This window comes from Triturus cristatus, chromosome 12 (genome assembly GCF_964204655.1).
Source record: "Triturus cristatus chromosome 12, aTriCri1.1, whole genome shotgun sequence".
Lineage (NCBI taxonomy): Eukaryota > Metazoa > Chordata > Amphibia > Caudata > Salamandridae > Triturus > Triturus cristatus.
Genome location: NC_140595.1, coordinates 571,154,630 through 571,175,637, shown reverse-complemented (window position 1 = coordinate 571,175,637; position 21,008 = coordinate 571,154,630). Strand labels below are relative to the sequence as shown.

General features: G+C 42.4%; 1 protein-coding gene across 2 annotated transcripts in view; it reads right to left on the bottom strand.

Annotated features, from left to right (window-relative positions):
• Positions 1-21,008, bottom strand: part of N4BP1 (NEDD4 binding protein 1) — a 241,775-nt gene that overhangs the window by 66,699 nt on the left and 154,068 nt on the right. For both annotated transcript variants that reach the window (XM_085639352.1, XM_085639351.1), the window contains exons 5-6: positions 19,935-20,042; positions 18,089-18,316 (exon numbers count right to left, since the gene is read on the bottom strand). In XM_085639352.1, coding sequence (XP_085495478.1) covers positions 18,089-18,316; positions 19,935-20,042 — 336 coding nt within the window. The remainder of the gene's footprint in view (positions 1-18,088; positions 18,317-19,934; positions 20,043-21,008) is intronic.

Below are 21,008 nucleotides of genomic sequence, written 5' to 3'. Positions count from 1 at the left end.
ATTGCTAAACGTTGAAAACATGTGTACACATTTTGATACTGGAACCAATGTCAGTAGTACTGTCAGAACTTACAGCATTTACTTAGAGCACTCACCCAAATAATAAAGGCTTTCAAATAATGAATCATAAATGCAAGTTTGAACAGCATTATCAAAATGGACTAAATATTACCTTAACTGCAGATAGTGCCCTTCCCTGATCCATAACCTGGTATTGCAACTGGCAGCCAAAGGTTTTGTGCAGCAGGGGCTTGGGCCTACTGGTCCCAAGGACATAATGCACATGAAAACATGTTGCCCTTGACCCCAAACAATATGTCCTGGGGTGTCGGGCTATAGGAATTCCACATCCCTGCACTGCTTTGCAGTGGGTGTTGCTCTGCATGCAGAGGCTCCCCTGCCCCTTCCTTTGCTGTTTCCACCTCTGAAGGAACCTCTAAAATAGCCCTTACTGTAGGTGCACTGGCCTTGTTTTTGCTGGATAGTGTAGGCATCTGTGGCGGTGGATTTTTAAGCACCCCTGTAGCTTGTGGGATGAAAGGTCTTCCTAAGAGCCGTCTATAATGCTCCCATGGCTTTAGCAGAGTCAGTGTCTTTGTTCATCTTTATCAAGGGTAGTGTCTATTGGTGGACCAATAAGGTGCTCTTCGTCAAAACGCATATTTAGTACGGCCTGCTGGACCTCTGGTTTGAAACCAGAATACCTAAGCCATGCGTGTCGTCCAAGTATGCCTGAATTAACACCCAAAGCAGCAGTACACACTGCATCTAGTGCACATCGGATGGAGTTGTTGGCCTGACCTTCTATGACAATTTGTTGTCCCCTTATGTGGTGTTCCTCCAGGAGGTACTGCAAGAGTTCCTCCATCTCATCCCAATGGGAGATAATAGCGAGCCAGGAGGGCTTAGGAATTGTCAATACACTATTAATTAGCTTCCTGTGTTGCCACTCTCTCTTCAGCAGCATCTATACGCTTGCTCTCCTTTTCAGGAGGCGGAGTATCTCCAGTAGTCTGGCTGTTAGTTCTCTTAAGAGCCTTTGTGGACACTATGGAGTCAGGTGGAACTTGACCATTGATAAAGATTGTGTCAGAAGCAGCTGCCTTGTATTTTATGTCCGCCCGCGTGGTGATAACTCGGTCACAAATTGGCTCTTTAAAAATGTCCTCAGCATGCCTGGAAGCATGGGTAAATACTGAGTGTCTCCATGTGTGGAAGAAAGGTGTCAAACAAAAAAAATCTTGTTGTAGGGACTCTTTGTGCAGCTCAGCATTGTGAAAAGCAGCTGCCCTAGCAATGACTTGTTAAAAAGAAGTGGCATCTTCTGGAAGGGAGTGGCGGAAGGGATATAGATCCGGAACACTGGGGGTAAGGTGATCAGTGTGATATGCATCCCATGGTTCAAATTCCCATAATGGCCCTCGTAAACTACCCCCCCCCCCCCTCAAAATCATCTGTACCGGTTGACCCTGGAGGAGAAACATCAAGTGGGTCAGGCGGTGGAGATGAAGGAGGGGGTTGTAAAGGAGGAGGCGGGTGTGTAGGACCGGTTGCTTTGTCCTTCACCTTCCTTTTTAGTCTAGTGACTATTAGAAGGACAACAACATTTTTGGTGGCCGAGAAGCAAGTATCCGTCCTGTACCTTGCTGGATGTGAATTTTCCTTTTTCGAATGTCAATTTTCTCGAGACTGGGCTCAACTGGGGTCATGGAAGTCTATTACAATTTACATGCTTTCTGCTTTGTAATTTTGGGACAGAATCTTTTGGTGTGGAACGGAGGTTCTTGCTCGGCACAGAGGAAGATGTTGGTTTCCAGCTTGATCCTGAAGGTCGGATTTGGTCTGAGGAAGTCTATGACGAAGGTTTGGCCTTGGTATCAGTTTTCAGTGCCGGGCCCGAGGGTGGAACATCCGGTACTCTCTTTCAGTTCGGGCCATGGCACGAAGGCAGTTGTTGTGCGACAACCTCTGTATGAGAATGTTTTGATGGAAGGCTAAGCATCTCCATATCGATCTCCACGTTGAAGTCAGAGCTTTCATTGGGAGAGAAGACCCTCGTCAGTCTTTAGAAGCTGGCTCCCCTTCAGGCATGCTCCTCACCGAAAATGGAGGGTGTGTAATCTGCGCTTCGCAAGACATTTCCAATTGACATGTTCCTCGATCCTAAAGAGTTTTCTTGGACTAAAAGTACTTAGACGTGTTGCAGTCAGCTTCACGATGGCCCGGCGAAAGACACAAGTTTCATACAATGTGTCGATCGGTGTGCGGCTATTTCATGTGACAACGTGGACAAAATCTGAAGGGTGTGCATTACATCAGAAGGTATCTTCAATGAAAGCAAGTGCGAATGAAAGAAGGCCTGAGGCGTGTGGCGCTCCGGAGGGCGGTCGGTTGAAGCCCGAACCAAAAGAATTTGAAATCAGTGCAAAAGCGAAACCTGCAGTCGAAAAAATACCCTTGAAGAAAGTAGAGAATGTGAACAATCATGCCGAATGGAGTCGAAACACTGAGCAGAGGCATACACATCCGAACCAGACGTCAAAGTGAAAACAATCTAACATAGGAGACTATGCCCAAGCGCAGTATCACAGAGAGGAGTCACTGTCTAGTGACTCCAAAGATTTCTTCAAAGAAAAACTTCTTGCACAACTCCGGACCCAATACTAGATAGTATGAGTATTGAGAGCATGTGTATCTACTACAGTCACACATATCATCGGCATTTTTTCCCACCCCATCTTTTCATGCTCCCTCATGAAGAATCTGCACAAAGATTGCTATGAAGAACCCAAAGTGTTTGCATTTTTTTGGAAAGACTTATTGGCACTATTGCGGACAGTGAAAATATTTTTAGAAGTTTGGATGCTTTTACTGCACAAAATGAAGATGTATCAAGAAAAATAAACACATTTCACAGAGAACAGTGAAGTAGTTGACTTATCAATTTCACCACCATAATGACTGACCTCAAACCACTCTGTAGAATTTTACTATTGTCTGGGTTAGGACAATTATTCAATATTGTGGACCACACTGTGAAGCAAGGTCCTCTAAACTTTGTGGCAATAAATGCAAATTATGCAGTGCATTTTCCGGCAGTAATATTTTCATCCATTTTAGCTAGAAACATTTTCTGGGAAATCACATGGTAAATCAGTAATTATGACTCTGTAGTAGCAGTTTTTACTACGTAAACCTGACCCTCTTCACTGCCCATTTTTTTTTAAAAAAATCAACAATTTATTAATTAAAGGTAAACTGGGGAGAGGATGTAGCCTTATGGCTAGAGCAGCCGACCTCGAAGCTGGGGAACCGGGTTCGAGTTTCGGCAACAACGCTCAACATCGTGCGATTCTGGGCAATTAAAAAATGAACGTGCCCATCTGTAACAAAACTGGTGCTCATGTAAAGCGCTCGGCTACCTGATATCTTGGAGTCTAGTTTGCACTATATAAAACTAAATAAATGTATATAAAACCCTAAAACCTTCTAATTTCAATCACTTTCCATGGGTAGCTGCAATTTAAAGAAAGCAGCCTTTACAAGCTAACTACTGAAAAATAAACGCAATACAACAAACATAATTAGTAACCTGAAATATGGTCCTTATTGTCTACTATGGTGACATTTGCAAACCACTCGCGGTTTGCATCAGCAGAACCCCTTGATGTCAATAATAGGAGAGACACACACACAACTAAAAGTAAAAGTAACATTACAGTTAGTTGAAATGTTCAGTAACAAAGTAAAATTTTAAACTTTAAAAAAAACATAAAATTCTATTTATCTCAAGTAACACGTGCCCCTGCCATGCACAATTTTCTCATCAATAATTTCATTGCAAATGTTGCGCTGATATTATCAATGATGTATGTCATAGAAGATGTCTTGAGTGATGTAACGTGGGGTAAATAGCAGTGCATGGTAAGGGCAAGAGTTATAGTTAGCTTAGAGCACAAGTTATGGTTGCTTGAGAACTATAAGTAACTAGAGAATTTTTAAGGTTTTAACAGTCTAAATTGTTACTGATCATTTCAATTAACTAGAACATTGCTTTAACATTTGTGTGTTTTTTCTGAGAATTTCCGAGTTTTCTTTTTATATGTAAAGTATTATTTTATTGCCATAAGTAAAGCCAACCCCAGTCGCGAAGGGCCTGCAGCAGCCAACCTCATGCTGTGCACGGCCATGCGCAGCGGGAGGGTTGGCACACTAAGGCTACCCTCTTCCCACAAAGGCAGCCAAACCCTTCCCTCGCCCCACTCCATACCCTATATATAAAGCAGATGCAACATCTTTCTCCAAAAATGACCAATAATATATGAAATGCTTATTATTACGATTTAACTGAAAAATATTAAAGTAAAAAAAAAAAAATATATATATATATATATATATATATATATACACACACATACAAGAAACAATCAATCCTTCATAGTGCAAAGACTGCGCCGAGCCCCAATTCTTTTTCAAAAAGCGTGCTTTATTTCAAGCAAAGACAAACACTGTCCCGACGCGTTTTGGAACCGTAGTTCCTTGGTCACGGGTCAAGAGACGTTTACGTGCATCACATGATATAGTGCAACAAAATCAACAATACAAATAAAGGACTACGGATACAACTTTCTTTAAGCAATGCATCACCGCCATATTGGAATGGCTTCACTGTATCACCTTATACGATACATAGAGTTAATAAACGAGTGTTCTTTAACATAAAAATATGTTTCATCATCAAATGTATTTCTCTACCCAAGTGGGTCGTGAATGCATGAACGAAATTAGTATTCACTGTATCACCTTATACGATACATAAAATTGATAAACGAGTGTTCTCTAACATAAGAATAAATTTCATCGTCCAATGTATTTCTCTACCCAAGTGGGTCGTAAATGCATAATCAAAATTAGTTGAAACATAAAAAATAACAATATAAGTATGAAAATGAAGTTGTCCTGCCCTAGTGGGCTAATCACTACAAGTGTGTGATGCAAAAAGTGATACCACTTCAAGGCGTAATATTACTGCCATTCTTCCCACTCAGTTGAACACTCCGTCTCCTAAAAAAAATAAACCAAATGCACCTATCATAATAATGAATTTTTAGAACTATTAAAATTACTACACAAACATCTTACAACAAGGCAATATTTTCAGCTTCATAATATTAAAAAATATTAAAAACATAGGATGGACATGTGGTGTTCAAGATTATACTGTCTTCAAGTATATTTTAACCAAGGTGGACTGCTAATTCTTCATCTTTGTTTATACCCCCTGGGGTCATAGTTTCATATTTAATTATCAGTCGAGATTCTAATCTGCGCAATTCTTGCGTTCTGTTTCCCCCTCTTTCAGATTTCACAATTCTGTCCAGGGCACAGAATCTCAATAACCTGCTATCTTTGTTGTGACATTCCTTAAAATGTCGAGCAATGGGGTATTGCTTATCTTCGTTGGTTATTGCATGCATATGTTCTAGAATGCGCAATTTCACCTGGTTAATGGTACTGCCAATATAAACTAACTGGCAGGGACATATAAATGCATAGACACAAAAATCGGATTTGCAATTGAGGTGTTTTCTTATAGTGAATGGTTTCATGGTTTTGGATAAAGTAATCTCCTTACAATTGAAGCTGTTTCTGCAAGCTTTACAAGAGGTACATGTAAAAAATCCCTGAATGGTAGATCTCCCTTCAATCCCTGGAAGATTATTTTTACAGAGTAAATCCTTCAAAGCTGGACACCCTGCGAAATGTTATTTTAGGGAACTTATCTGTACAATTTACGAAGGTTTCAGCAATTCGCAAAACTTTCCAAAATCTATTTAAACACTTTCTAACCCCCTTGGCTTGATTACTGAAAGTGGTAATAAATCTTACTGTTGCGTCCTCCTCTTCTGTGTTCATCTTAGTCTCAAACATTGCATCTCTTTATTTTAGCTACTTTCTCGCAGGCCTTTCTAATCACTTTTTTGGAGTAGCCTCTTTCTTCGAATCTGTCTTTCATCTTATTCATCTCTTGTGTAAATGTGATGTCTGAGCTACAATTTCTTCTGGCTCTTAATAGTTCCCCGTAGGGGATACTATTAATAAGATTAATCGGATGGCAGCTTGCTGCATGCTATTACCTGCCGTGCTTTTGCGAAACAGTTTGCTCTCCAAACGATTTTCAAAGGATGTTACTTCTACATCCAGAAACTCAATTGTGTTTTTGTTCATTGTATAAGTGAACGTAAGATTGAGATCATTTTCATTCAGGGAATTTACAAATTCAGCTGCCTCTGTCTCATCACCTTTCCAAATGCAAAATATATCGTCGATGTATCTTGCCCAGAGGACAACATGATGGTTAAAGGCACTGATGTTTTTCGCCACTTGCTCCTCCCACCAGCCCAAGTACAAACCAGCGTAACTGGGGGCGAAGCAAGTCCCCATCGCTGTCCCCTGGGCTTGACGATAAATGACATGATCAAAAATGAAAAAAATTGTTTTTTAAACATGTTGTCATCATGTTCAGTAGCATCTCTGTCTGCATGAGATAGCAAATAGGTCGATCTTTAAGGTAATACCTGCATGCTTCCAACCCCAAATCATGAGGTATGCAGGTATAAAGACTGTTGACATCTAATGATAGTAACAGATAATCAGGTTCCCAAATTACATCCTTGATCATTCTTAAAAAATGACCCGTATCCTTGATATATGAGGGTAGGGTTTCTACATATGGCCTTAAGAAATGATCAATATATTTAGAAGTGTTTTCTAACATACTTCCTATAGAGGCAACAATCGGGCGTCCTGGTGGGACCACTTTGTTCTTATGTACTTTAGGTAATAGGTACATAGCTGGTAATTTCGGGAATTTACAACATAGAAATTTATATTCGTCTTCAGAAATCAAATTTTCATTCTTCCATTTTCCCAGTTCATTGACAAATATTTCATTACTTCTTTCATAACAATTACTATCACTTTTGATGTAACTCATTTCATCATTTAATTGACGTCTTCCTTCTTCCAGATACATATCTAAAGGCCAAACCACCACGTTTCCACCTTTATCTGCCTTTTTGATAACTATCTGTTTATTATTCTGTAATTCCATAATAGCTAACTGTTGTTTTTGGGTAAGATTATTAAAGAACTTGGGTTTCTGTTTGGCCAGTTTTTTAAATTCTTTAAGAACACCTTTTTCAAACACCTCTATAGACTCATTGTGAATCTGTGGTAAAAACACAGATTTTGGTTTAAACCCACTTTTGCCTGAGTCATCAATCAACAATTCCTCCTGTGCTAAGGTATTCAATGGATCGTCAACCCAATTGTCATCAACCAATTCTCTTAATGTGTGTAAGGTTTCTATATCTCCAATAGATAATGCGGGTTCCTTCGCATAGGGTGTATGTGTTAGAGGCTTAACCTTATTTTCATACCACTTTCTCAACTTTAATTTGCGTGTAAAAAAGAATAAGTCAATCCTACTGTCAGTGTAATTAAAACCTCTAGTTGGACAGAAAGTGAGTCCCAATGAAAGTACATCATGTTTTTTACATGTACCTCTTGTAAAGCTTGCAGAAACAGCTTCAATTGTAAGGAGATTACTTTATCCAAAACCATGAAACCATTCACTATAAGAAAACACCTCAATTGCAAATCCGATTTTTGTGTCTATGCATTGATATGTCCCTGCCAGTTAGTTTATATTGGCAGTACCATTAACCAGGTGAAATTGCGCATTCTAGAACATATGCGTGCAATAACCAACGAAGATAAGCAATACCCCATTGCTCGACATTTTAAGGAATGTCACAACAAAGATAGCAGGTTATTGAGATTCTGTGCCCTGGACAGAATTGTGAAATCTGAAAGAGGGGGAAACAGAACGCAAGAATTGCGCAGATTAGAATCTCGACTGATAATTAAATATGAAACTATGACCCCAGGGGGTATAAACAAAGATGAAGAATTAGCAGTCCACCTTGGTTAAAATATACTTGAAGACAGTATAATCTTGAACACCACATGTCCATCCTATGTTTTTAATATTTTTAAAAAATTATGAAGCTGAAAATATTGCCTTGTTGTAAGATGTTTGTGTAGTAATTTTAATAGTTCTAAAAATTCATTATTATGATAGGTGCATTTGGTTTATTTTTTTTAGGAGACGGAGTGTTCAACTGAGTGGGAAGAATGGCAGTAATATTACGCCTTGAAGTGGTATCACTTTTTGCATCACACACTTGTAGTGATTAGCCCACTAGGGCAGGACAACTTCATTTTCATACTTATATTGTTATTTTTTATGTTTCAACTAATTTTGATTATGCATTTACGACCCACTTGGGTAGAGAAATACATTGGACGATGAAATTTATTCTTATGTTAGAGAACACTCGTTTATCAATTTTATGTATCGTATAAGGTGATACAGTGAATACTAATTTCGTTCATGCATTCACGACCCACTTGGGTAGAGAAATACATTTGATGATGAAACATATTTTTATGTTAAAGAACACTCATTTATTAACTCTATGTATCATATAAGGTGATACAGTGAAACCATTCCAATATGGCGGTGATGCATTGCTTAAAGAAAGTTGTATCCGTAGTCCTTTATTTGTATTGTTAATTTTGTTGCACTATATCATGTGATGCACGTAAACGTCTCTTGACCCGTGACCAAGGAACTACGGTTCCAAAACGCGTCGGGACAGTGTTTGTCTTTGCTTGAAATAAAGCACGCTTTTTGAAAAAGAATTGGGGCTCGGCGCAGTCTTTGCACTATGAAGGATTGATTGTTTCTTGGATTTGGAGGGGTCGCGACCCTGCCGGTAGCCCGCCACCTGTGAAGAGGCAGAGATCAACGCGAACTGAAGTGGAAATATATATATATATATATATATATATTACCTACTGGCGATAGCCAGTAGGTAGTTATAGTTAGGACCACGTTTCCATAGGAAAACCTCAACATTCTATTTTGAATAACTTTGGCGCCGGTCGACGAATCCTCGCGAATTTCTCAAAATAGGTGGGGCGCTACGCTCCGCTCCTACCCTGAAAGTCTCGGGGGGATTCGTCAAGCGGGGGCTGAGATAAGAGGGGGGTCCCAAAACGCGTTTTTCCCATGCATTTTTCCATAGGACCTTTAGAACGAGCTACAGCCCGAATGGCTGAACAGAATTACTCAAAATTTGGCAGAGAGGTAGTCCCTAGGTCAAGGAAGTGCCTTTTGTAGGTTTGGTGTAAATCTGTTCAGTAGATTCTGAGAAAATAGCCTTTAAATCAATATATATATCTGAGCCAGCTTACGGTACGCTTACCGTACGCTTACGGTAAGCGTACGGTGGCGTGCGCGAGCGCGATTCTGATTGGCTCTTAGATCTTAGTAAACATTCGAATCAGCCGAAACCAGGAAGCGGCGGCCGCCATTTTGTCTCTCGCACTGAGAGAGATTTTTAAAATCGGAAGCCCAAAAACATGTAAAGGGGCTGTTTTGACAACTCCCTCCCACATAGTCATGTGGAGGGAGTCCCCAAACATCCCCCAAGTGCAAAAACGGTTTTATTTTTTTTTCGGCAATTTCGCGGGGTACGCTTACCGTACGCTTACGGTAAGCGTACGGTAAAAAAATAAAAATAAAAAAAAAACACTATCCACACTTACCCCACCCCCTGTGCTTTTGGTGGCCGAAGGCCACCAAATGTGCTGGGCTTATTACAATGGAAAAAAACACTATCCACACTTACCCCACCCCCTGTGCTTTTGGTGGCCGTAGGCCACCAAATGTACAGGGCTTATTATAAGGGAAAAAAACTTAGCATTTAAAAAACCGTACTAATTCACTGAAAAAACCATAGGTTTCACACACGTTATAGTTAGGAATTAGCATTTAAAAAACCTTGCAAATTCACTGAAAAAACCATAGGTTTCACACATGTTATAGTTAGTGGAAATTTTACTGATAAAAAACCAATGAAATTGCCCCGTTATAGTTAGCGCAGGCAACTATAACTCACGCGACCGCAATCCTCTGCTGATGACATATGTGTCTTTATGAAAAAAAAATATTTGTAATATATGTATAGCTAAAAATGTATGGAAGAAGACATGGGCAAATAAGTGTCTAAATACAGTATTAGCATCAGCAGAGGATTGTGGTCGCGTGAGTTATAGTTGCCTGCGCTAACTATAACGGGGCAATTTCATTGGTTTTTTATCAGTAAAATTTCCACCAACTATAACATGTGTGAAACCTATGGTTTTTTCAGTGAATATATATATATATATATATAGATAGATGTATATATATATACATATATACACACACACACACACATACACTATTTGTATGTATAAGGAAAAAAAAACGCCTCTCCTCTCTTCATTTTAACATGTTGCGCTCCTAAAAATGCAATCATAAAAACATAAAAGCCTTGTATTTTATTTATTTGATGCTTCTTCAAGCCACATAAAATGCAACCGGCCCCCGAGTGGCACTGCAATCCCGGCAACCGCTCCAGCGTGGGAAATGCTTTTAAAAAATAATAGTACGTTCTCCCTGGGGTCAGTTTCAGTGACCCAGGAGACTTATGTTTTTTTCCGAATGTTGCCGGGGGGCTGCAAAACTCACTATAGCCTCGAAAAAATTGGTAATGTTCCTAGAAGGGGTAGGGACATAACCAAAATTCAAATAAGCAAAATAGCCACACAGGGCATTATGGGGTGCTCCTTGAAGAAGCAGTGAATAATAAATGCGTGGCTGTGGACGCTCATTTAAATACAGACTTTCATTATTTCCCCTCCTCCCCCTTTTTTTTTTTTTAAATAGGGGGCCGTAAGGGAGTCCCAGGACCCCCGCAGCCTCACCAGCTCCCTGCAAGTGACCCCTATAGAGCCACGCAGCAGCTGGCCTTTTTTTTCACTTCAATTTATTTTTGGGGCTGCGGGGTGAGTCCCTAGGATCCCCACCAACATGGTCTGTTTTTATTTTTATTAAAAAGTGTGCACCTCGGTGCCTACCGGGACACACCACAATTTCTCCCGGCATTTTTTTCTATGGGGTGCCCCAGTGCCTACTCGATGCACCCCAAGCCATTAGTTATTGTAGGGGTCCACAGGGGGGTGGGGCGGCCCAGGGCCCACCGGCATTGCCTTTTGATTATAAAGTTGCCTGCCCCGATGCCACCACAACTGGACTGTAGCGGTTTCTAAAGTTCCTTTAAAAAAAATGAATGGGGAAAACACGTTTTGGGACACCCTCCTTTTTCTCATCACCCTGAAACTTTCCATGCACAAACTAGTCAAATTGTAATATTTTTAGGAAAGGTTTGTGGAGATTTGTCAAACCGCATCCAAGTTATTAGCAACACAACAAAGGCATGTCCTATGGAAACACGATCCTAACTATACCTATCCAGTGGTGACATACATATATTATATACTCACACAAAAAAAAATACAAAGGTTACAGGGACGTTATAGTTGGGCTGACATTTCACTTGTACAAAACCAGAGAAATTCAGATGTTTTAGTTAGCTGAGCTAACTAACTCGCACACCCGCAATGCACTGCTGATGACGTGACATATTACATCACTCATGAAATGGTCAATGACATAACTGACGCTCACCGACACAGCCATATGCACCCTCACTCACCCATACAGCCCCTCGCAGATGCAATCCTGAACCCATACACCCAGTGAATCACCCACTAACATATCCATGCATGGAGTCACACCCCCCTCACCCACCCACACAAACTCAGGCACCCATACAGGTACTCAGACAACCAATCAATAACCCATATAGACACTCATGTAGCTACTAAACAACCCATGCAGCCGCTTACACACCAACTGACAGACTGCTATAGACATTTACAGATTTGTCACTCGCCCTTACCCATACATTCACTGAGACACGTATAATCGCTCACTTATACAGTCAGTCACACACCCACTGAATCATCCATACAGACACTCATACAGCCACTCATTCTTCAATACACCTTGGTGTGTATGTGTGTTTATAATATATTAGAGAGAGAGAGAGAGAGATAATTAATTCTTAAACTTTTTAGAAACAGTCACTGAATCATGTCAGTGATGTCATTTGAGATGTCATCAGTGAGGTCACTGACCATGTCATAAGTGATGTAATATTTGACATCAGTGGTGCATTAAGGGGGCGCGAGTTACAGTTAGCACAGCTAACTATAATGGCTGAATTTCTCTGGTTTTGTACGAGCGAAATGTCGGCCTAACTATTCCGTCTCTGTAACCTTTGGTTTTTCCAGTAAATATCCACCTATAGAAATATAGATATACATTTTAAGCATAGGATTAGCCCTACATTAATTATGATGTATCTTGAAAAGTGTCAAAACCTCTTGCCATTTTACAGCATGCCAAGCTGAAAAATTACAAAGGCACGTTATCTTCCCAGGCACCATTCAAGAAACCTGGCATAAGTACAAGCAGTTTCTCATAAGCAAGTTACTTAGCTTCAGTAAGCTCACCTTTTGAATATTCCCCAGGCATCAAACTGGATCAGGAAACATTTCACCAATACCTCTCCATGCTGATAGGTGGCACCGTGCAGCTCCACACCAATGACATTTTGATCAGAAAATGACACAAGAGCTTATATATGTCCCACTCCCACGTGCAGACATCGGTTGTTTTCAAGACCATCTGCCCCCCAGTCCCAAAATCAAATTGACTTGACCAGTGTGCAGATTCCCAAATTTGGGATCTTATAAATGGGTAGAGTCAAATTTACAAAACAGGGAGAAAAGGAGGGTCAGTGAGGAATCTGTGCTAGATCGAGCCTATACCAGAAACAGCGTTACCGAAGGTCAGTAACTTGTACTTCTGGTAGAGACTTCTAACCGCAGATTCCTCAGAATAAATACTAGTGAAGTACCTCATTGAAGGTGGGCTATAAATGGACTCAAACCATAAAGTCCTGTAGAACCGAGCAGGCAAAATGCCCTTGATGGACCGGACTGTCCAGAAAGTAATGCTCTGTGAATGTATAGAGAGACTCATACATAGCCACAAGGCAAATGTCTAGGATAGGGACTCCGCAAGATAACGCAGAGGTAGCAGCTTTGGCTGTGGCAGAATGACCACAAAGTCCTTCCGGAGACTAGTATTTGGACAAGTGTAGCAGATCTTAACACAGTGTACAATCAAACTGGAGATGGTTCTCTTCTGCACAGCCTTGCCTTTTTTCACTCCAGAGAACCCCACAAAGAACTGATCTTTCACACAGTGTACTTTGGTACGAGCTATGCGGAATCTAAGCGCTCTCTTGGGATCCAAGCAATGGAGTCTTTCCTCCTTAGCGAGATGAAGCAGATCATAGAACACCGGTAAGGACATTGTTTGACCGGAGTGGGACAGAATCACAACTTTTTGGTAGAAAGGATGCTCGTATTTACAGAGCCAGTTTGTCTGGAAGGTGGCAGTGCAAGGTGGGTTGATTAAGAGCTTGAAGCTCACTCACACGCCTCATGGGGATTAGGGAGATGAGGAACACTGTCTTAAGGTTGAGGAGCCACCAAGGGATAGCTGTGAAACGGCTCAAATCAAGTGCTGCACATCAGGAAGTTGAGAAGCAATACAAGGTCCCAATGTGGCATGATGAATGGAGGGGGTATTAATAAAATAACCCTAACAACAATCTCATTACAGCGGGAGACTTAACAAAGAGGGATGATCTGTCAAATGCAAAAAAGCCAAAAGACCCAAAATGTAACCCTTGTAACTGCCACGTGTGATCAGCTAGGCACGGACAGTTGAGCTTGCTCGCCGTGGCATCCAATGATCCTTGCAGGTTATTTACCAACAGGAACACTGCATGGTGTTCCAGGCACAGGTCAATACCACATGGCAGTGGTGCCGTCTGTGACACCAGTACCTGCATCCCCTTTGATTGATGATAACTTCTTCCTTTGAAAGAGAAATATGCCAGAAATTCTCAGGTAGCTACATAAACACAATTTATTTTTGGGCCTTCAGTTATAAACTACTTAAAGTAAGCTAAAGACTATACAAACAAGTTACTTAACTTTGGTAACACCTTATCAGGTAGAGACCATCAGGCTGCAGATTCCTTACCTTTGAATTATCCACAGGAGTGAGACTGGATCCAGAATTTTTTGTGAGCAGTACCCCTGCACACCGGTAGGTGGCACCTTTTGGTTTCTGCCCACACCATTTAAGGTGCCCAAAGCAGAGCCCTGCTGGGCAAGAGAAAGAAATCGAAGAATCTCAGAACGTGGAGCAAATTGTTTTTCGGCACACCATAACACAGACTTGCCCCAGAGGCAGGTGTATACTGTACTGGTGAGGGGACGGCTGGCTGCCAAGATAACATTGCAGACTTCGGACAGAAGGATGAAAGCTACCAGCTGTCGCAGCTCAAACTCCACGCATGAAGGTTGAGCATTGCCAGGTTCGGGTGGAGAACACTTCCCTACTGTTGTGTCAGAAGAACCTCCTGAAGGGGCAGCTTGAACGGAGCACCATTGGCCATGCCCAACAGCTCGCGATACCAAAACTTTCGAAGCCCAGTCCAGAGCCACAAGGATGACTTGGGCCCAGTCATTCCTGATCTTCTTGACAACTCTAGGCAGGAATGGTAAGGGCAGAAAGGCGTACAGGAGGACCGAGTTATACTCGAGACGAAAAGCATCTCAGAGAGCCGCCTTTGAAACTCCCAGCACGCAAAACTGCAGATATTGCGCGTGCTCAGCAGTGGCGAATAGATCTATCCAAGGCTCTCCCCTCTTTCACCACCTCTGGGTGGAGACCCCAGTGTGATCCGCTAGGCATAGTCAGTGGAGTTAGTCCGCTCTGGCGTTCAGAGAGCCCACCAGGTGTTGAACCACTAGGGATACGCCCTGACTTCCCAGCCATGTCCAGAGGAGTAGGGCGTCTTGACAAAGGACCCACAAACCCACCCAGTCCTGTTTGATTCAGTACCACATGGCGGTGGTGTGGTCTGTGAACACCTGCACTAACCTTCCCTTGGAGGATAGAAAGGTGTTCAATGCCAGCCTGATCACCCCGAGCAACAGTAGGTTGATGTGGAATTCAAATTCTGCCGGAAACCAGAGGCCTTCCTCAAATCCGCAAAGTCCAACGCTACTAATCTCCCAGGCCGAGGGCAGACATAACTAGAGCAAGCGTGAGCATTTTGAATTTCTCCTTTTTCAGGAAGAAATTTAGAGGGCACAGGTCTAAATAGGACGAAGCCCTCCATCCTAGTTGGGCACCTTAAAGTAGTGGAAATAACTACCACAACCTACTTATAGCATCGGCAACGTCACCACTTCCTGGGGGAATAAGTATAGATGGTCCTTCGTAAGCCTGTCGCAAGAGTGTGCCATGGGTGGGGGGATAGTCACGAAGGGGAGGGAGTAGCCCCTTCGGACAATCTGGAGAACTCAGGGGTTTAATGTTATCGACCTCCAGTGGTGCAGGTGATGGCATTTCATGCCTCCCACAGGTTGCCCGTGAAGGTTGGAGGGCAAACTAAAGAGGTTTTGAGGCTGCGACTGTTGGGGGTGGACTGGCCAGACCTCTAGCTGCCTGACCCACAGTGTCTAAGGGTACAGTGCCATCAACTATGCAGATGCTGGGGACCTTACATGCCGTGGTGGCTGGGTGGGTAATGAAGCAGCTGAAATCCTCTTCTGCGGCCTCAAACTGTGGACTCTGGTTGGCCGGGGCTATGGAAATGCCCAAGGATCTGGCTGTAGCTCTGCTATTCTTAAAGCTATCCAGCACCAAGTCCGCTTTGCAGTCCGCCTTGTACCAAAGAGAAGGGAGCCATCAAAGGACATGTACGTAATCGGAGCTTGGACATCCCCTGAAAAGCCAGTCGCCGTAAGCCAGGTGTGGAGCATGAGGTCACAGACAAAAACTGCTCTGCCTAGCAAGTCGGTCATGTCCAGTCCACATCGGATCGTGAACTTAGCTGCATCTCTCTTGTCTGCCATAGTTTGGGAAGAGTATGATACAGGTCTCATACGGTACCATCAGAAGCACCTACGCAACCCAATCCTAAGGTTCAGGGGAGTAACAGCCCAAAAGGCATGCGGTGTTCATGGAACGCAGTGCCAGCTCGCGGAAGAAAATCTTTCCTTGCCCAAGGTGTCCAGCCTCTTGGATTCCATACCCGGTGGGGTGGTAGGGAATGTACCACAGATAGTCGAGGCTTGGACCACCAAGTTCTCTGGGGTAGAGTGTTGAGGAAACTGGGGTCCCCCGTAGTGGGGCGATGGCAGCAGGCAATTGTCCTATTCACAGCAGCCCTCCGTGCAAGGCTTGGACCAGGCCCCTAGCAGGACATCTCTAAGGGTTTAATTAAATGGGAAAAGAGGTTCTGAGGGGGAACCTCTCAGCTGAAACACCTCTGTCAAGATGTTAGTCTTGACTGCCACTGAAGGCAGGCTAAGGTCCCAGATGCCCTTCTCATTACCATAGCAAAAGAGGCTCCCTCCTCCATAGCCACAGGAGAGACACCATGGCAGTATCTGGGAAGGTGTCCAGTTCACTGGCGTCCACCAATCCCTCACACCAGTCCATGTTGGGGTCAGTGGCCCCTCCTAATCTTTCCAACTCTAAGCCCCATAGGAATATGGCTCAGGCTTCGGTCTGGAGGGTATGGCTCCAGTCGGTGCAGGAGTCTGCGTCAGGTGCTGCCTCTCCGGCACCGTATCGGAGTCTGTGAAGAGAATGGGGTGGCACCACCAGAGAGCATCGGGACCGGTGTCGGGGTAGGTCACGGTGGTACGACCAGTGCCGGTCCAGATCTACCCAGTGATCTAAGGGGCCCAAAGGGCGCAGAGATCAGATGGGGCTCCTCCCAAACCTATGATGTCCGAAAGAACTCTAGCGGGGACCCCAAATATGAGGTGCATGGGTTCAAAATTCTCAGTCTGGCTCCGGAAACGCGGGGAGGTGCAGGGACAGTCCAGTCACTATGCTCTCTTTACTCGTCAGATGACTTTGATGGACGGACTAAAGTCAAAGACCTCTTCAACTTCTTGCTCTTCTTCTTGTGGGACTTACCGGAGCGGGATGACTTTGACAAAGTTCGATGGCTCTGGGACCTTCCTCTCAACCAGGATTGAGACCGTTGCACGCCGAGTGGCATGGAGCTTCAGGGATCTCTATGTCAAGGCCTTGGGGTGCATGGTGCGACAATAAAGGTAAGTGTTGGCTCATGGTCGCACTTAAGGCATCAGAGGCAGACTGGGTGAGGGTCCGTCACCGACATTTGACGGTGACGGGCGCTGCAGTGTTTGCATCCAGCCTTCCATGCGAACATCCCTGCCACAACAGGAAGGAAGTTAAAAAAAAAAAAAAAAGACAAAAAGTCATATAAAGGACAGACCAAAAGTGACTAGGGGTAGCTCTCTCTGGATCTGCGCTGATTGGTGCAGAACAACTGACGTCAGCGCACTGGGGTGGCGCCTAGATAGGCACAGCGCACGTCACTTCTGCCATAGGGAGCTGAGCGATGCCACCTATGGGCACACAAGGGGCAACTGCTCATTAAAATATTTCAGATCCAGACTGTTGCATGGGGATAATTCTAACGTAATAAAGCTGCAGCTAGAAGTCTCTCAGGTACTACTGTACAGACAAAGTGGAACTATGTAAGACAGAAAACAACCATGTGTTCAATGATTAACATGCAATCCATTAAGAATTCACTTTAAATTTAGCACATGGATATCTCTACAGCCACATCCCATCTTTCTTTTCACTTCTGAAAAAGCCATTTCCTGCAGGCATTAAAAATTAGGCTAACTAAATTTTGCCTGTCTTCCTTCTAACTCAATTAACATTTTCCCCCCAATGGTTTACAGTCAGAAGTTACCCGATATTCTGCTTTCAGACGCAAGGTGTAGCTATTAACCATCTAATGCTGGAAGGCATATAGAAAGTGTACATTTTTCCTACCTACAGGTTTTAAGTGTCCAATGGGTGTGAACATACAACACTGAGCAAAAAATATCCATGGCAAAACTATCAAAGTACAGTTTGTTTTACCTAAAACGTTGCTGCTGAAAGCGTGGCTGCTGTAACTGCTGGTGCTGTAACTGCTGGTGCTGTAACCAGGGCTGCTGAAATTTCAAACGTTGACAAAGGGGCTGCAGGAAATGTTGCTGTTGAATTGGAGGCTTCTGGTGGAGAAAATCATGCAACTTGGGTCCATGTTGCCCCAATGGATCATCAGGCACCATGAATATGTCACCAGCAAATGTGTATTGCAAAATCCTAAAACAGAAAGTTTAAATGAAATAAAGTACAACACAATTCTTATGAACATGAGAATATAATTCTACAAGCAAACATAAAAAACGTCTGATGAGAATAAACCTTGGTGCAAAAGTGAATCAGACTGCAGCGAGACATAGTGCAAGGCACCCCGCGGATGGCAGAGTACGTTCCCAATAGCCCTCCTGCGTGCACACATTGTTTAGTTGCAGATAGACTGCCACCTTTCCAGCATGATTCTGCGTTTCAATAGTCACTTACCTAAGGTGGGATTATCTGCTGTTCAAAACAAATAGGGGAAAAAACTATGCAGATGTCACTGACTGGTGCTATTCTGAGGAAGACAAGAAATATGGATGTCCAGGGAAAAGAAAAAGCCGACGGTAGAGGCCTGCATCTACCATATGGGACATGGTCTGAGCACTCTGTGCTTGAAACCTTTATTTGCTGCAAGACTAATTTTAAAGAATGAACTTTGTTAAAAATGATAAATACATAAAAAGGTGGTCAATTACAAGCAAAAATGCCTTCAACGTCAAATTAGGAGATACTCATACATACCATTAACTGCAAAAATAGTACCTCAAACACATTTTCACAGAGAGCTGCTCACTTTGAAAAAGTTCCAAGAAAAAGCTTCATACATGTGTCCTTAATGTACAGTGTCACTTTAAAATTGATCTTAACAGTTGACAAACTTGGACTTACAGAATTTTAAAAACAAGTATTTAGCCATGGCTGTACTACAGCGGTGCGATGTAATGAACACCTTTTTAGAGTAATGCTGATGTTTTGCTTTGAGAATGAAATTGTTAAGTACTAGACACCCCTTAAACATCAAAGTTACGCCACGTGAAAACAACCAACGTATTGTGCAGTAAAAATGAAATTTAGTCTTATCTAGACACCACATAGTCAGCAACCTCCCTTCTATCCCTCAAGTAAAGATGCAAGTCTAGATATTACATTAAATGGAAATGCTACAGACATTCTGATGCTGTAATGTTGTGACCCTAGAGCAAGATTTCATCCTACTGGCTCATTTCCGCCATTAAAGAGGAGTTTTAACTTTCCCAGATCACAATCCTGATAGGCAGATGGCACCCACGCCTAAACATTGCAGATCATGGAATTGATGTTTGTCTATGTAGATATCATCCATGAAGGAGCTGGCTCAAACTGCCATGGAAGTCCGATCCATGCATGTTGTGAAATAGCCAGAAGAATCCGTATTCATATATATATAAAAAAAAAACCACTGGATAAATAAATTCAATTCAGTCTAACTTTGCTCCAAAAGGGCCAGTCTTTTCTGACATGCTAGACCACATCCAATCATAATGAGATTTTTTGGTACCTTAATTAACTGTCACTGAATCTCTATGCAGCGAGAGTAAGGGATCCAGGTAGCAATATTCCATTGAGAGATACAAATTACAATAATAAAATAATTCAGTTTGAAAACAACTTTTATGAGTAAGGGATCACTAATATTATTAATACATACTACTACTGTCTAGAGTTCAGATACTAAATCCCTTCTTTGAGGTTCCTCAATTTTACTGAAATATCCATATAATAGAGAGCCCGAAACAGAGATTAGCATATAAATGGTCACCTTTCTTTTATTATCTGCGCCCAAGATGGGGATTCAGTCACAAATTCTCTCAAGTTATCATTGGTCACAATAACTCCTCCTGTTTTTTCAGATAGATGTAGCAAAAATCTGAAACAAAAAAAAAAACACATAGCACGGTTCAATATCTATATTACTTCAGAAGCCTTGTCAAAAAACAAACACAAACTATACATTGTATAACTATTCAGCTCTGCATCATAACTATTGGTATTCAGAAAGTAAAATAATAGGTACGCCAAACTCTGAATATCAAATCATAATGAAATCGACATGGCCTGGCCAATACCTAGACATGTTAACTACTAGGTTTTAATGGAGACTGGTATCGATGCACACTTGGCAAATAGCAGTGAGGCCACACAACCCTATCAGAAACGAAACTGCTTGAAACTGAAGGACTCTTTATCCAGGGACAAATATTACTGTAGCACAACTCCTGCGCAAAATGAAGGGAACAGTATTGGTACAAGTTTTAGAATCTTACGTCAGAAATTGCGGGGTGACAGTAATATCTTAAATTATGCTGGTGTATTATAAAGCACTTTGAGTAGTCTTGAGGCCACGCGAAAGGACAGGAGATTATGGAAACGTAAAAGGACCAGGGGAATAATAGCAGGAACAGCGGAAAGCGATGGGGAGGAAAATTGTAGATAATCTTACCCTAAACATTTAGAGGGTTGTTATAGTAAAAGTCATATGATCTAGGTCTGATAAGAGAACAAGGGCTTGAGGTAGTCTTCTGGGCGAATCTGAGGCAGAAGGGAAGAGGACATGGACCCCTCCCCATCTATTCATGCCAGGATTTCAGGGGAAAAACAGTCTGTGGGGATTGTATAGATGGGCATGCTCTGTGGGATGGTTATAATGCTAGTTTTTTGGGTTGGTGTAGGAGTCCTGGAGTTGTGGGGTAAGTAACTCCCTATTTGATAATTGTTGGTTCATCAGCAGCTATACGCCGGGTCTCATGGTTAGAAGAACCCATGCCTATGTAGCAGGGATTCTAATGCTAAATTTAGTTTCTTATGGAATTCTACAATGCAGGGCTTTGTTATG